General features: G+C 36.9%; 1 protein-coding gene across 1 annotated transcript in view; it reads right to left on the bottom strand.

Annotated features, from left to right (window-relative positions):
- LOC150107279 (actin-binding LIM protein 2-like) overlaps positions 1–17252 on the bottom strand; it is a 508439-nt gene that overhangs the window by 92363 nt on the left and 398824 nt on the right. Inside the window, exon 13 of the mRNA XM_090391129.1 lies at positions 6968–7135. Within this exon, the coding sequence (XP_090247255.1) occupies positions 6968–7135 (168 nt within the window). The remainder of the gene's footprint in view (positions 1–6967; positions 7136–17252) is intronic.

Raw genomic sequence — 17252 nt, 5'->3', positions numbered from 1 at the left:
ATGAAGAACCTAAATTTTCTTCCAAACGATTCAATGTCTGGTAGGGGATACCGTGTACTGCAAGTCTCGATTATTGTAGTCTATTACAAAACCTCAATGTCAATACGTCTGTGGGACTGGATGGTATACCAGCTCGTGTCGTATGTGAAGCGGCTAAAGAATTGTCAGTGCCCTTGACCATTTCGTTTAATTTGAGTTTCGGGTCTGGGTGGAAAGAGGGGAGTTAGTCCCGAGGGGGTGGAAAGAGGGAAAAATAGTTCCACTGCATAAAGGATGTTCCAAGACTGCTGTTGTAAATTACCAACCGATTAGCATATCAAGAATCGTTGTCAAGGTCTTGAAGAAATTAGTCAAGAGAAAAATACAGGATTGGATAGATGAAAATGGGATACTGCATGGGGACAACATGGTTTTGTGAAAGGTAGATCATGTTTCAGTAAGTTGCTCACGTTTTATAACACAGTGATGGCTGAACTGGATAAGGGTAATGGGTTTACAGTGATTCTACTGGACCTTGTCCAGTAGAATCACTAAGGCTAAGGCCTTTGACAGGATACTGCATGGAATTCTAATCAGTAAACTGCAGCATATGGGGATGGATATAGGGTTGGTGAGATGAATAGGAGGGTGGTTGATGGAGAGATATCAGAGAGTGGTTTATTCAGGAGTAGAGTCCAAAAGACGGCCTGTGACTAGCGGTTTGCTGCAGGGTTCCGTTCTTGGACCACTACTTTTCAATTTGTTCATTAACAATATAGGAAAGAATCTGAGAGGAAGTGTTGATTTGTTTGCTGATGATGCAAAGTTGGGTAGAGCAATAGTGAGTGAACAGGATGTCAAAATTTTGCAAGATGATTTGGATAGTTTGGAGGACTGGGCTAAGGAGAATGGATATCAATTTAATGTGGTAAAGTGTAAGGTTGTGCATTTTGGGGTGAAAAGATTAGCAGCAGTATACGACATTGGTGGAACTGTACTCCAGGAGATTGACGAGGTCAGGGATTTGGGAATGTTGGTGGATAGGGAGTTGAAGTTTAGGGGGCACATCACAAAAGTGGCTAAATAAACTCATCAAATCACTTGGTTGCTGAAAAATGCTTTAACAAGCAGAGACAAGTTATTGTTCCTCTGTATTGAGCCTTGATAAGACCCCCATCTAGACTACTGTGCCCTGATATGGGCACCAGAGTTTTTTCTTGATGGGGAGGAGGTGGAGAGGATCCAGAGACGAGTGACCAAGATGAAGGCAGGTCTGTGGAATGAATCTTATGAGAACAGGTTGAAGATTTGTGGGTTGCAGAAATTGGTTGATAGGCAGAAAAGGGGTGATATGATTGAGACATTCAAATTACTGAAGGGTTTCTATAAGATTAATTCAGAAGATATTTTTGAGAATAGGACTGGTGGTGGGAGGACTAGGGGCCACACATGGAAGCTGGGCAAGAGTGTGGTTAGCAAGGGTGTTAGAGCTAGGTTTTTTACTTGGAGAGTGGTGAATGAGTGGAATAAGCTGCTAGAGTCTGTTGTGGGTGCTATGACTTTGAATGAGTTCAAGCCGAGGTATGATAGATACTGTGTGAATGTCGAATAGTTGTTCTTGACATGACGTTAGGGCCTCCCTCGATGAGCCTGTCGACTCCTTGGAGTTGCCCAAAATAATAATAATAATAAAAAAAAAACATATGACAACCGATTTTCCTGTTTGGCCAAAAGATGATAAAACACACTGACAAGGAATTTGATACACTCCTGGGTGTACCAAAGACAGAAGTTTATTTTTTGCAGAGCCTAGAAAAGTAGAAAAAGACACTTCAGTCACTTCCCTTGTAGACCAAGTGATTTAAGTAGTTTCACTACCTTCAGACACACCTTTAACATAAGGAATGGTAAGGTGATAGACCAGCACTGTATTTAGGGTGTGGCTATAGATATTCCAATTGTTTATATTTGTATGATGGTTGTTTAAGTCTTGCCATTGTTTCTTTATTTCATCATTTTTTGTTGCTTTCCTTACCATTAGCTTGTCTCTTTGTATACATGTGAATATTTCAGATTATAATGAATGATGATTACTATGTAACCATGAAAGAATGAACAACTACTCCCCATGAATCCCAGACCATTGCATTCTGACCATCCTCATATATGCAACATAATCACTTCAGTTTCACTTGTTGCACTCATTTACATTACTACTGACTTCATCTGATATTTTGTTCACATCATTCATTACTCTTCCTTCTAGCAGCAGTTTTTCCAGATGACTCACACTAAAACCATTCAAATGCAGTCTTCACCTTTATACATTTACATTCATCCTTCACACTACATTCCTTTCTCTTCATACATTTCTACTACCATATCATTCATTATCTTTGTTTTCTACCTCCACTCATCATTGTTCCATTCTTTCTACCAGAATGTTTTTCACTCTCCTCAATAATCTTGTGATATCCATCTCCACATTCTCCATGTGCTCAACCAAATCACTCATCTACAACACCTTTTATAATGGAATGCCACTCTTGAATCATTTACCACTTCTTTTTCCCTACTATCTTTCATTTCATGCTTTCACACTCTTGAGTCATATTCACCTTACTTCTAATTTTATTTTGCATGTCTCATCTCAATCTTCTTCTTAATCATTTCATTCTTCAATTCATGCATTCCAGAAATCATGCTCTCTTTTACATCAGCAACTACTCCTGCTTGTTGCTCTGCCAGCCAGGCTTTCTTCTGTTCCCACAATCACACTCATTTTCACTTTTTCAGTCATTTCCATATTCACAATCACATCCTACAAACTCATAGTTTCTCATTCAACCTTCTGGTTGATACCATTCTCAGTCTTCCATCCATCATTACCATTACCCTTTTGTCTAATATTCATTTTGAAATTTCATTTAAATTACCACAGTCGATTAAAATAGCACACTTTCTATATACCCTCACCTTGTTACTTCTCTTGTTCAGTTTCTCAATATATACATCTGCTACATTCACCCATGCATACATACCACACTCTTAACAAGAAACCATCTTTGAAACATCTACATCATTCACTATACATCTGGTTGTTCTAGTTCAAACTGCCTTTCTGCCTTCATTAACTGTCACTGTATTACAAAAATTTCTCTATAAAACTTTGCAACAACCTTGATAACTAAACATCCAATCTCAGTATAACTAATAAATAAATTTTTGGGTGAAATGCATACAATTTTTCAAAAATATTACAAAAATAAACTTATGTTTGCTCTACATTCAGATACTTGTCTTGTACTGATGATACAAAGTATCTTCTGAAAGACATCTTTTTCTAAAGACATCTGCAATAAATCCTCAGTTAAAACCAAATGAAATAACCACTGCAATTATCATCAATAAAAATAAAAAAAAGGCAAAAACTTGAAAGTCGGCAGGAAAACAAAAAATATCTATTGCATTCTCAGTTGTGAACTATAAAACAAACAACACAGTTATTAAAGTGTAATTTTTAGTGATGACGGCAATATAAATATGGCATTAATAAGAAAATGAATAACTAAAGACCAATATAGTCATAAGTCAGCTGAATAAATCTATATGAAACAAGAATTAACTAAAAGACCAAATTAGCAGTATGTGGTTTTTGTGTGCGTGCGTGCAAATCAATGTTCAAACCAATATTATTATTGTATGGGCACTTCCATGCAGTCCGAAGTCTCATCACAGGAGACCCAAACTATCCACACAATCTATCATACTTCTCATTGAACCCATTAACAGACAACGCAATTGTGAGTCTGGAAACAATGGGTTGCCAGACTCACAATTGAGTCTGGCAACCCATTCCATTCAATCACAACTCTCCAAGTGAAAAATCTAGTCCTCACACCCATACTAACCACACCTTTATTCAACTTCCAGGGATGACCTCATGTTGTTGCCCATCTAGTCAAGTGCTAAAAATTTCCCTGCATCAATCCTATAAATCCATTAAGTAATGTAAATGTTTCTATCATAGTCCCTCTTTTTCTCCTATCACCCAACTTCTGCAATCCACAGACCCACAATCTATTCTCACAGGGAACATTCCACAGACCACTTACCATCTTGGTCACTTGCCTCTGAATCTTCTCCACTTCCTCGTCCCCAAGAAACTGCACCTGAGCACAGTAATCCACATGTGGATTTGTCAATAAAGAGGAATAAAAAATTCTTTATCTTGACTTGTTGGTGTTCTTCAACAGCCAAGTAATCATATGAGTAACCTTAGCAATATGTCCTTTAAACTTCAACTCTCTCTACCACCACCCCTAAATCTCTAGCTTCATCTATTTCCTGGAGTACATTTCCATCAAATGTGATAAACAGCTTGTAATCTACGTATCCCAAAATGCATAACTTAACATTTCTTCATGTTAAACTGGTATCCATTATCATTTGCTCATACTGACAGCCTATTTAAATCATCCTGCAAGCTTTCCATATCTCCTTGATTAACTATTACTCTACCTAATTTTGCATCATCAGCAAACAACTGAATATTTCCTATATCATTTATGTACAAATTAGACAATAATGATCTTAGCACTGACCCTTGCAGCACAGCACTAGTCACCTGCTTTCACCTGGATTCTGCTCCTCCAAATCCCACTTTTTTTGATATCTGGTCCAGCAGCCAATCTCTTATCCATGTAACCAGTGTTGTATTCATCTCCATTTGTTCTAATTTGCATAACATAGTTGCATGTGGTATTCCATCAAATGCCTTTGCAAAATCCAGCAGAATCATCGTGTAACCATTTCCTTTATCAAGCGATCAAGATGGGAGTGACAAAGGTTCACTCTGCTTTAAAAAGTTAGTAAATTACTAAGGCATGACTGACCCTCAACAAAGCCATGTTACCCCTCAATACAGTATCCTGTTCTTATCCATCCATTTTTCAATTCTCTTTTTGACCAATTTTTCCAGTACTTTTACCACCACTCCTGAGATGCTGATTGGTCTATAATTTGCTACTGCAGTCTTAGAACTTCCTTTATGCAAGGGAATTATTTGCCCACTTTTCACTCCCTTGGAACTCTACCAGAGCTGAGACTTAAATTAAAGGGCCTGGTGAGAAACATTGCCAGTTCCCTTGCACATTCTTGCAAAACCTGAGCTGATATCCCATCTAATCCCACAGCTGTATTTACATTGAGATTCTGCAATATCCTAAGAACCTCCAATTCATCCACCTCTGTTTCCACAGCAGTCCCTATCACATGTCACAGAAGTAACCTCACTTGGACGGTGTACCCTTGCAAAGTGGTCACTCGGTAACTCACTATTTTATCTGCTTCTGTCACCACATCACCATCAGCACTCATTAACATTAATATTCATAGTTATTCTTCCTCTAACTTTCACTATGTGGTAAGTGGGATTTACTTTGGTCTGCTTGGCTAGATTCTTCTCATAATCTGATTCTGCCTTTCTTACCATGCTGGTCACCTTTCTTGCATGACTTTTGTACTGTTCATGAATTTGCTGGCCACCTTTTTCCTTATATACTCTCTACAGCATTTTCTTTCTGCAGCTCATGCTTAATGAGCTGCAGAAAGAAAATATTACTCATACAGCTAACTCCTACCTGATTAATCCTCTTTAACTTAGGTATACAATTTAATATTGCTTCCTCTAGATGTCGCTTAACTATCTCCCATGCACTACTAACATCCTTCCTTGCAGGGTTTTGTCATGGCACAGATTCAAGTTTCCTCCTAAGCTTGTCATAATTATCTGCCTTATAGTTTCACATATACCGCCTTCTTGACAGAATATTCCTCATATTTTACAATCTCCCAAGTCAAGACTGCATGGTCACTTTCACCATTTGGCGGAAATGTGGTCAGTTTAGCTGCGGATAGCCCTTCCAATCCAATGACCAGGTCCAGTACACTCTGGGTACCCTCCGCCACATGCTGCCTCAAGTAATTATCCCTTAGTAAGTGAATAAATTCCATTTTCTTCCTTTAAGTCTATACCTCGACAGTTGAAGTCCTCCATAATAATCACTCGACCTGCACTCATTATACTAATTTGCTGATGCATGTATTCCAGTTTATCCCTGGGAACCCCCCAGGCCTATAGCAACAACAAACTGTATATTTTGTGTTACTAGCTTCAATCTCAGACCAGGCTGCTTCAAATGAACAGCCACCCTCCCATTTATCTCCTATTCCTTGGCTGGAATTCATCTGCTATCATCAGCAATATCCCTCCTCCCATCCTATCTTCTCTATCTTCCATGAAAATACAAAATCCTTCACATTATTATTATTATCGAAGATCCCATGGAGTCAAAGACTCATCTGGGAGATAAGTCTTTCACATTCTATCCTTGTAACTACATCTGCTGTTAGCCTAGTCTCACTAATGTCTATAATTTTTGGCAAGGTTGCACTAATCAATGCAATTCATATAATCATTTGAATCTGAGAGCAGATTAAAAATAAATCAGGTAATCAAGGACTGGAGATAATACATGTAAGAGTATTGAGGAACATTAGAGGAGTTGACAGATGATATCAACAGTAGAACCATATTAAAAATGAAGATATCAGACAACAACTTGACATCATAAATATTTAACAATATATAAGCAGAACTAATCAACATTGGTAGTCATCCAAACAGAGTACAGACTGGAAATCAGCAAAATAATTTTTTTGAAGTAAAATGGCACAAAAAAAGATGCAGAGAAAGATCTAGAATGGATGGGTTCATGTAGTTATATTAGGAATGCTTTAAAAGATGGAAATGTAAGAGCAGATCACATTATAGAGTACAGGCCAAATTGATAGAAAATTGTTAATAAGAAACTAGTCATGAAATACTAATTGTACATCAGAAAGCATATATCAGAAATCTGTAATGACAATGGATCAACAAGGCAGAAAAATCAAAATATAAATTATTTTATAAAGAACATCATACCTGGATCTGTATATGGAAAAGGAGGTGCTGGAAAATCATCTCTTTCAATCTTTGGTACTTCATTTGGCTTTGGTTTCTGAGCATTAGGATAATGGGCCAGTTCAATTGGTTCCTCATTATTCATATGAGGAGACCTTGGACGAGGTGTGGTTGCCTGGATAGTCTCCACTAGAAAAAAATTAAAAAAATTAAAAATTATTTTTTGATATCAAGAAGAATATTTGCACTTTGTATTTCTAAGTTGTTTGGACAAAAAAACTGAAATAAATCTGCATCAACTGTTCAAAATTTAAACATTTGTAAAAATAACAGAACATGGCAAAATGAACCTTTCTCAAGTTACAACAAAGTTACTTCCCAAAGTTGTTCACAGAATAAAAAACTAAACAGTACGAAAAGTAGGAAAAGAAGAATCAAAACAACACTAAAATTGAAAATTATTATAGAAAAATATTAATGAAGAAAAATATCCAAATTACAACAACATAAAGTTGTAATTGGGTGCCTTTCTTTCTTTCTTTAGTGCAGATGTTACTCGAGTATTTGGGGTAAGTCATGATGTAGTAACTATGCATTTAATCTGATGCTCCAGCTAAATGGAATGGCGTTCTTCAAAATTTACTTCCATTGGAAAAAAATATCGAGACTATCTGTGTTTGAGCAAGAACTTTAATTAAAAATAATCTTAAATACCCAATATTATTCAGAATATGGCCACAAGAAGGCCATAACATGTGTAGTGTTGGAAAGGAGCACTGGAAAAGATAACTGTATTTTGAGTAATAATCAGCAATATTTCTTAAATTTTAGTGTTCTACTATTTATTTATTTAAGTATTGCGTGATATAATGTCCCACTGACACCATATAACTGTAGCGTATTGAACAGCTTCTCTCTTGGCACCGTGTCATATGCCTTTTCCAGATCAACAAAACTTAAATACAGATCTTTGTTATATTCCCATGATTTCTCGACTATTTGTCGTAAAGTGAAGATCTGATGCTGACAGCCTCTATTTGGCCTGAATCCAGCTAGTTCTTCACCAAGCTTTTCTTCTACAATTCTTCTCAACTGTTTCTCAAGTATACTTGCATAAATCTTACCAAGAACACTCAGTACGGAAATATCTCTGTAATTCTCACATTCAGTTTCATTTCCCTTTTTATATATGGGTACTATGAGAGCTCTACCCCAATCATCAGGAATTCGTCCCTCTGTACAGGCTTTCTTAACTATGCAGTGCAGCCACTATAAGACTTTTATACCATCATACTTCAGCATTTCTGGTCGAATATCATCTACGCCTGCTGCCTTTCCACATTTCAAGGCTTTGATGGCTTTTTCTACTTCAAGCATGGATATGTATTCCTGACTGTATGCCTTTTGGGTGTTTTTTTACCACTATGCTATCACTGCTTGTTTCATTTAGCAATTTTTCAAAGTAATTACTCCATACTTCAAGGATATCTATTTCTCCCATTTTCATGTCACCTTTATCATCTCTAAGTCCTTTTACAGCACTCTTTCCCCCATTTCTAAGCTTCTTCAACAACCTCCAGAATATTTTACCACCTTCTTGATATTTATTTTCTATGTTCTTGCCAAAGTCCTCCCATGACTTTTGTTTAGCTAGTTTTACACAGTGCTTACCTTTCTTACATTTGTCTCTGTATTCTCTAAGAGCACAAGCTGACTTATTTGCCAGGAACTTTTGATATGCTTTCTTCTTTTCCTTCACTGCCTCTTTAACTTCATGTGTCCACCATGGAGTTCTGATTTTTCTATCCTTGCAGACAATCTCATCACATGCCTCTCTAGCTGAATGAATCATGGTTTTCTTCAAGGCTTGCCACTGAATTTCCAAGGTATGGCTCCTGTTCTCAAACCCTTTCATTTTTTCTTCAATAATGTTTGTGCATTTTAGTCTACAGTTCACATCTGAGAGCTGCTCAACTTTTATTTGCTTTAAAACTTTCTTATATGTCATTCTTTTCACTATGAAATTCAATTTTATCCTGCTCAAGACTAAATGGTGATCACTTCCAATTTCAAATCCTCTGTACACTCTGGTGTCTTGCACCAGGGAGAAAACATCACTATCAACAATAACCTAGTTAATGAGACTTTTCTTATTCCTTGCCTCTTCTCTCCATGTGAATTTGTGCACATTTTTATGTTGGAACATTGTGTTAGTAATAACCAGTCCATGTCCTGAGCATAAATCCAACAGGTATTTGATATTATTATTAGCTTTTGCTCTTTTCCCCAAATTTTCCCAGAATATTTTTTTATGTCTGACAATCATTTCCTACTCTGCTATTTAGATCCCCAACAAGGACCAACTTTTCCTTTTTCATTGTGTCAGTTTCTTTCTCTAAAGCCTCAAAAAATTCCTCCATTTCTAGCTTAGAACCTTCTCTATTTTGTATTGAATACTATGGCTACTCCTTCTTTTCCTTGATTGTCATTGCCTGAATATAACATTATGTATTTATTGCTCAGAAAGATCTCACCAGTTTTTGTCTTTTTTGTTTTAGTCACCCCTATTATGTCAATCTGGTACTTATCTAATTCCTCAGCCTGCTCCATTTCTTTGTCATTCAGGCTTATGTTAATAGTACCGATCTTTAACTTTGATGTTGTGTTGGGGCGTGTTTTCAGATTTGTTCCAGTAGCTGACTTTTCGCTGTTCGCCCTAGTTTCTTGGCGAAAACAATGGGGGCCTTGTTTAACCGGGCGACGCCCCAGCCGTCATGAAATTTTGTCAGGTTGTACCATCATTTTGTATTTTTGTTTAAGCCAATAAGAATACAATTTGGTCGGCTAAATCCGAAATTGCCAGCCCATCCTTGTTCGCTCAGTATCCACGTAGATACCCAACAGGGTGCACCATGAGAAGGTGAGGATTGGACATTAGGTCAGAAGTTCTGGTCGGTTCTCTGTATTCCTTTAAAGGCAATGTGGAGGTCTCCTCTCAGTTATACAGCTTTGACCCTTAAGCATCCCTGGCATGATTTATTAAACAGAACAAAATTGCAGTACTCACAAGGTTAACAATGTAGGTGTCGACCAGTGTAACTAGCCAAGTACTGCAAAAATCAAGTGGCATTAACAAAATAGACTTTTTGAAATTGATTCGATGTCGTGAGTGTAATATGTATGCATGGTGGAGTGTAAGGGATGTGTTTGTGGAGAGAAGAATGTATGGTAGACAAAGGAAGGTATGGATTTTTAGGAAATGCGATATATTAGTAGACCATGAGGCAATGAATGCAAAACATACTGAAAAGATAAAAGATGGCATAAATGAATGAAACGGAAATGAAACGAAAGCTGGTGAAACTGAGGAAGTAAAAAATGCAACAATGTAGAAGACAGAGTTAACAAAAGCAAGTATGTAGAAGCAAAAGTTGTTGATAAGGGAGTGAAAGAAAGTACGAATGAGGAAAAAGAAGTACAGTGAGGCAGAATGAGAGATAGTGAGGCTATGGGAGTGACAAAGTGAAATTGTCAAAATGCAAGCTTTGATGAAACAGTTGCTGAAAATGAAAAATGAAATGAGGAATATGTGGAGTGATACGAGACATTTAATGGAAACTAATGAAAATGTGCAACAGAATAGAATGAAAGAAAACAAGGTGAAAAAAAGGTAAAAGAGGTGATAAGTGACTCCAGGATAGCAGTGTATAGAGATTCCATAATTAGAGGATTAAATAATGAGAGAATTCATTAAGGTCTGCTATCCAGGAGAGTAAATGAACTGAGGAGCTGGACATGAGGAGGAAATGAGCAAGAGAACTAGTGATGGTGGTGGTGGTCATGGGGACAAATGATTTAAGCAAATATAAGGAGTATGTAAGGGAAAAAATCAGGTTATTGAAAGAGTGAAAGAAAACAGTGTAGTGGGAGAGGTTGTCAGTGTGTTGCTGAGGTATGACGATGAGTTGAGACAGAGAGCTGGAATCATGAATTGTATGCTAACAAAGCTATGTGAGGAGAAGGGAGTACAAGTTTGTGGATGTATGCCATGTGTTTGATAGAAGAAAGGAATTATACAGGAGTGATGGGTTGCATTTAAATGGCTTTGGAGTGAGTGTACTGGAGAAAGTGTTACTAGATGGAAGTACAGTGTATGCTGCATGCAAGAGATGAAGTAAAAGATGAGGAGAGTGGTATTGAAGAGACAGAAGTGTTTGGTAATGGAAACGATGGTAGTGTGAGAGAAGAGATAATGGAAACACAAGAGGAACAGGGAAATGGGGGAGCCCAGATGGACAAGGAGACATGGCATGGGGAGAGTGGATGTTGAAAGTAGCAGTAAATGTGTGTGGAGATGGAGTATATTGTGATGTGGGTGGTGAAGTTGAGACTGAGTGAATATATGTGGTAAAGGTGACTGGACAGGACTGGTTCTAGACCTAAAAATGAATGGCTGTGTTTGTTTAAAAATGCCAGAAGCATCAGAAATAAGGGAGATGAAATGATTTCAGTAATTGAGTTTATCTGCCCCAAAATCATTGGAATAAGTGAAACATGGTAGAATGAAGATGATATTGTAATGGGAATAGAAATGGAAGGATACTGTATTTTTTGTAAGGATAGAAAGAGCAAGAAGGGAGGGAGGGGGGAATGCTGCTGATGATAGCAAGGGAATCAAGTCCACATACGGTAGACATGAAGGGTGGAAATAGTAGCACTGGTTATGAGGCAGTGTGGTGTAACGTGGTAGTTGACAGGAAGATATACTTAGTTGGATGTAGCTATAGGCCAGGGAATGTGGAGGGCGGTGATGAAGAAATGTATAAACAACTTGGATTAGTGAACAAAGGAAAGGTAATTATTATGGGTGATTTTAATTATGGTGGTATAGATTGGAATAAAGAAATTGCATTTGGAAATAAGGAAAACAAAATTTCTTCAGTTCTTGAGAGATAATTATCTCAGGCAGCACATAAAGGAGGGCATGTGAGAATTTCATCAGATTTTGTAACTGTGAGGGGTTTCACACTTTCCTCCAGTTGGTGAAAGTGATCATGAAATGATCACCTGAGTTGTGCCTAGCGATATGCAGACTTTTATGAGGAAAGGATATATGTGGAATCATAAGGCTGGTGATTATGACAAGCTTACAAGAAAGCTTGGAGCTATAGTATGGAATGAGGAGTTAAGCAGTAAGGAAATAAATGCTGCTTGGGAACTGACAAAGAAATACATAACAGCATCAATGTGTGAATGTATTCCCAAGGCCAAAAGGCTGAATAAGGTAGGTGTAAAATGGATGAATAAGGGGCTTAAGCATGAAATCTGAAAGAAGAAGGTACTTTGGGGGCAGTACATGATGAATAATAGTAATAATCAGTTTCATGAAGAAACTGAAGTATAAAGAACAAGTCAGGAGAGTGACTCAATTAGTAAGGAAAACAAAAGTGCAGTATGAGTAGAAATTGGCAAATCAGACAAAGAAAAATCCTGGAGAGTTTTTTTTTAGATATGTGGCAAGTAGAAGGAAGAATGATCATGGAAAGATGATATTAATGGATGAAAATGGTGAAATGGTAACTGCTGCAGAAGACATTATTATTATTACCTGACACTTCAATGGAGTCTGAAGACTCATCGAGGGAGGCATTTACTCCACAACCCTCTGTCTCCACCACACAATCCAGCAACGACAATGAACCGCAACTACCATCATCATCAACGCCATCTACTGTCCACCATCATCTCCACTAGTATTTTCACAGATGATCACAAATATCCATGCCTATGGATATTTGAGATATTCAGTGATTAATTTATAAGGGTGTTTCATCATAATCAGATTGGAATCATGAGGAACTTAAGTGTGGAGGAATAACTTAAATGTGAGTGAGCAGGAGGTATTTGAGGAAATAAATAACTTTGATGTTAAGATGATAGGATTCAATGACATATCACCGCGTGTCTTAAGGGAATTGGCAGTAGCATTGGCATGCTTGTTTAAAAAGTGTCTTACAACAGTACAGGTTCCGAGTTAGTGGAAAGGAGGTAAAATTGCTCCACTGCATAAAGGTGATGATAAGGCTGTGGCTTCAAATTATAGGTCAATCTGCATATCTGGAGTTGTGGTGGAGGTACTAGAGAAAGAGAGAGATTGGTTACAGATTTGGGTTGATAACAGCAATATTTTCTGTGGTTGTCAAGCATGTGTTTGTGAAATGGAGATATGTTTTACTAACTTATGTACTATAACAAGGTGACAAATGTCATGGACAAGGGAGATGTATATGTTACTGTAAAAGCCTGAAAAGTGGTAAATCCTAGCATTTATGGTAGTGAGGTGGTAAAAGTTAAAAAAATGCTTGTAAACACTTTGGGCTTTTACCAAACCATTTTGGTAAATGCCAGCATTTATCAACACCAATTGGTAAAAGCCCATTTTGTTTATTTACATTATAATAATTTACCTTTGTCAATTAACTTTGAAACATAATGTCCAGAATAGCATTACACATAACTGCTTTATTATTTTTATTTTATTATTATTAATTAATGTATTATAAGAAAATGTTCATGAAATAAAAGTAAGTAACTTATTAATGACAATTTCCTTCAACATTATCAAATCATAATTAAACTTATTTGTTACAGCAAGGATGACTGCTGTGACATTTGGAGTTACAAAGTAAATTGGCTGATTTGCACAAACACATCTTCGTCGTACACTTCTTTGAACAGTTGCATTTTTGAAATCCTTGTCCACCAACTAAAGAAAACTTTTTTTTTTTAACCACTTCGCATCCACTTATTTCTTCCTTTCCAACTTCTTCGATACTTAAAAAATTTTCTTTGCACAAGGTAAATTGGTCAGGTTAGGAACCTAACCTTCCGATTCACTGTGTCTTCATTTTTATGAAGGAAATAAAAAAAAAAAGTAAATAAAAAAAAACGTAAAATATATTAGCACATCATCACTCATTTTTATGAAGGAAATAAAAAAAACGTAAAATATACTAGCACAAAAACAAACGGATTCTAGATCATAGCTGCTCACACCCATCTATACTGGCACTATACTCAAGCTTTTACCATTTGGTGTTGATAAATACTGGCATTTACCAAAATGGAAGCATTTACAAGCATTTTTCGGACTTTTACCACCTCACTATGACAAATGCTAGAATTTACAACTTTTCGGACTTTTACAGTAACATATATACAGTGATATAATTAGATTTTACATATAGGCTCCCATATGATAAACTATTAAATAAACTGAAAAGATGGGATTGGATAACAGAATTTCTGATACCTGTCAGACAGGTATCAGAAAGTCGTATATGGGAATGCTGTATCCTGAAAGAGAAAGGTCACTAGTGGTGTGTCGTAGGGATCACTTTTGGGACTATTGTTGTTCAATCTGTATGTTAATGATATTGGATTGGGTTCAACTAGTGATATGCAGCTGTTTGCAGATGATGCAAAACTGGGGAGAGCAATGCATAGAGAGTAATGCAGTCTACTCAAGTCCTCTTGTAAGGCCATAGAATGGCCTTACAAGAGGACTTGAGTAGACTGTATGAATGGGCAGGTAAGTGGAACTGTCAGGTCAATGTTGCAAAGTATAGTATAAGTATAGGTTTTTAGATTTGGTAAGCAACAACGGAATGCAAAGTATGTACTTGGTAGGAAAACTTTAAAGGAGATACAAGAAATGAGAGATCTGGGAGTGATGGTGGACAAGGACCTGAAATTCAAGGGTCACAGCACAAGTTGTGAAGACTGCACATTGGATAATGGCAATGGTGTGGAGGACCCTATGCAGAAATAAAGAGGTTATGATGCCACTGTATAAGGCCTTGATAAAGGCCTCATATGGGTTATTCTGCACAGATCCAGATCTGGTCGCTGGGTTTTCATATTGAAGAGAATATGTTGGAAAGGGTCCAGAGAAGATTCACAAAGGTTGTCAATGGTCTTTGGAATGTGGAGTATGAGAACAGATTGAAAGAATGTAAATTGCAAAGATAGGAGAAAGGGGGGGGGATATAATTGAGACATATAAGCTAGTCAGGGGTTGTTATTAGGATGACATAGAAGAGATTTTTCATAAAATGGGAGAGGGGTAGTAGAACAAGAGACCATCAACAGAAACCGTATAAAGAGTGTCTGAGCAGAAGGTTCTTTGCATGGAGAGCAGCTGGTGAGTGGAATGCATTGCATGTGTTGTGAATATAGGCACACTGAATCATTGTTAGGCACAGTTGGATGTGCAATGTGTGCAATAGTGTGTACCACCCACGATGAGTCTCTGAATCCATGGAAGTTAGATGTTAATAATAATAATATTACAATCCTCACATCAATCCTAGCCTGATCTCTAGTTTAATAATAATAATAATTACTTCAGCAGTTAACTGGCTAATATTCACTGGAATTAATTACCTCTAGTCCCATAAGTAGCTGAAGGACATTCCACTTATTTGTTCTGGTTTTAGAACACACTAGCCTGAGATCCTTAAACTGGTAATGCTAATGGTAGAATTCTGTAACTATGATAATCTAAGAATTCCTATTTTAATTTTGTGACTCATACCCACTATGTGGGTTGGAGAGCTACTTAATTACTACAATTAAAAATCATTAGTGACCTTTTTTATTTTTTTATCCAGTGTCTGATCTAGAGTTCTATTAGTTACATGGACTAGGAATTGCTGTTAAACTAGAGTCTTCTGTAGTCTATTAATCTCTTTGGGGTACTTTATTGAAATAAATTGTATCACTGAGAATCAGGGATAAAATTGGGATGTCTGGGAAGGTTAGCAGGGACTGAATGTAGGTGACCTATATTTTGGAAACCTTTAAGACATTATTTGTGCTAAGGTTGGAGTTTGCAGATTTGTACCCACACAGGCATCCTTAAATTATTATTATTATTATCATCATCATTATCAATTATCAAAAATATTATTATTATTATTATTATTATTATTAGGGATCACTCAAGGGTCAAAGCCAATAACTGGGAGGAAGACCTCAACATCGCCTTTCAGGAATGTGAAGAACTGATTGGGGGCTTCTAACCTAATGTCCAATCTTCACCTTCATGTGGTGAACCCTGTTAGTTGGTATCTACTAGGTACTGAACAAATGAGGATGGGTTGGCAATTTCAGACTCAGCGAACCAAATTGTACTTTCTACTGGCTTAAACTACAAATGCATACGATGGTACAACATGATGAGATTTCATGCTGGCTGGGATATTGCCCGGTTAAATAAGCCCCCCCCCCCCCCCACTGTTTTTGCCAGGGAATCAGGGCAAATAGTGAAAAGTCAGCTACTGGAACAAGCTCCAATTCAGTATCTAGAAGAAGAAGAATAAACCTGACATCAGAAGAACTGAAGATAGAAACCATCACTATAAGTGAGTGTTGATGGAAAGGAAATCAAACTTGTAAAGGAATAGAAAAAGTACCACGTGAACATAATTTGCAACACTGAGACAAAGAAGACAAGAACAGGGTTTAGTAAATAATAAGTATAGGATGTATTTTCAGGCAATAATAATCAAGGAAACAAAGATGTAGCAATAGCATTCAACACCAAACATGGTGATAAACTTCTTGATTGGAAGCCAGTTTCAAGTAGCGTTATGTGGGCAAAATTTAAAATGGAGATATGGACAATGAAACTTATTTGTGCTTATAATTACAAAGAAGACTACTCCAAGGAAGTGGAGGAATTTTTAGAGTCATTAGAACAGGCAGCTGACATAAAGAAAATGGAAAAAGTGTTCCTTGTTGGAGATCTGAACAGCAGAGTAGGAAATGAATAAAACTAGGTGTATGGGAACATTTTGGGAAAATTTGGAGAAAAGGGCAAAGCTAATAAGAATGGTAAGTATTTACTGGACTTTTGCTCAGGACATGGACTAGTAATTACTAACACCATGTTTCAACATAAAGATATGCACAAGTTCACATGGAGAAAAGACACAAGAAATAAGAAAAGTCTCACTGACTATGTCATTGTTGATAGTGATATGTTCATATTCGTACACATGTTCATACAGGATACAAGAATTTACAGAGGATTTAAAATTGAAAGTCACCATTAGTTAGCGCTAAGCAGGATAAAAATGGATATCACATTGAAAATTACACTATGTAAGAAAATTTTAAAAAGAATTAAAGTTGAGCAACTTTTACAACGCAAACACTATTGAAAAAAATTTGCAGCAGTTTGAAAACAAGAACCAAACCTTGGAGTCTCAGTGGCAAACTCTGAAGAAGACTTTGATTCAGC

Source organism: Typopeltis vanoorti, chromosome 4, assembly GCF_054136105.1.
Source record: "Typopeltis vanoorti isolate ZY-2024b chromosome 4, IOZ_Tvanoo_1.0, whole genome shotgun sequence".
In the NCBI taxonomy this organism is placed as follows: Eukaryota; Metazoa; Arthropoda; class Arachnida; order Uropygi; family Thelyphonidae; genus Typopeltis; species Typopeltis vanoorti.
This window is presented reverse-complemented; position numbering and strand designations above follow the sequence as displayed.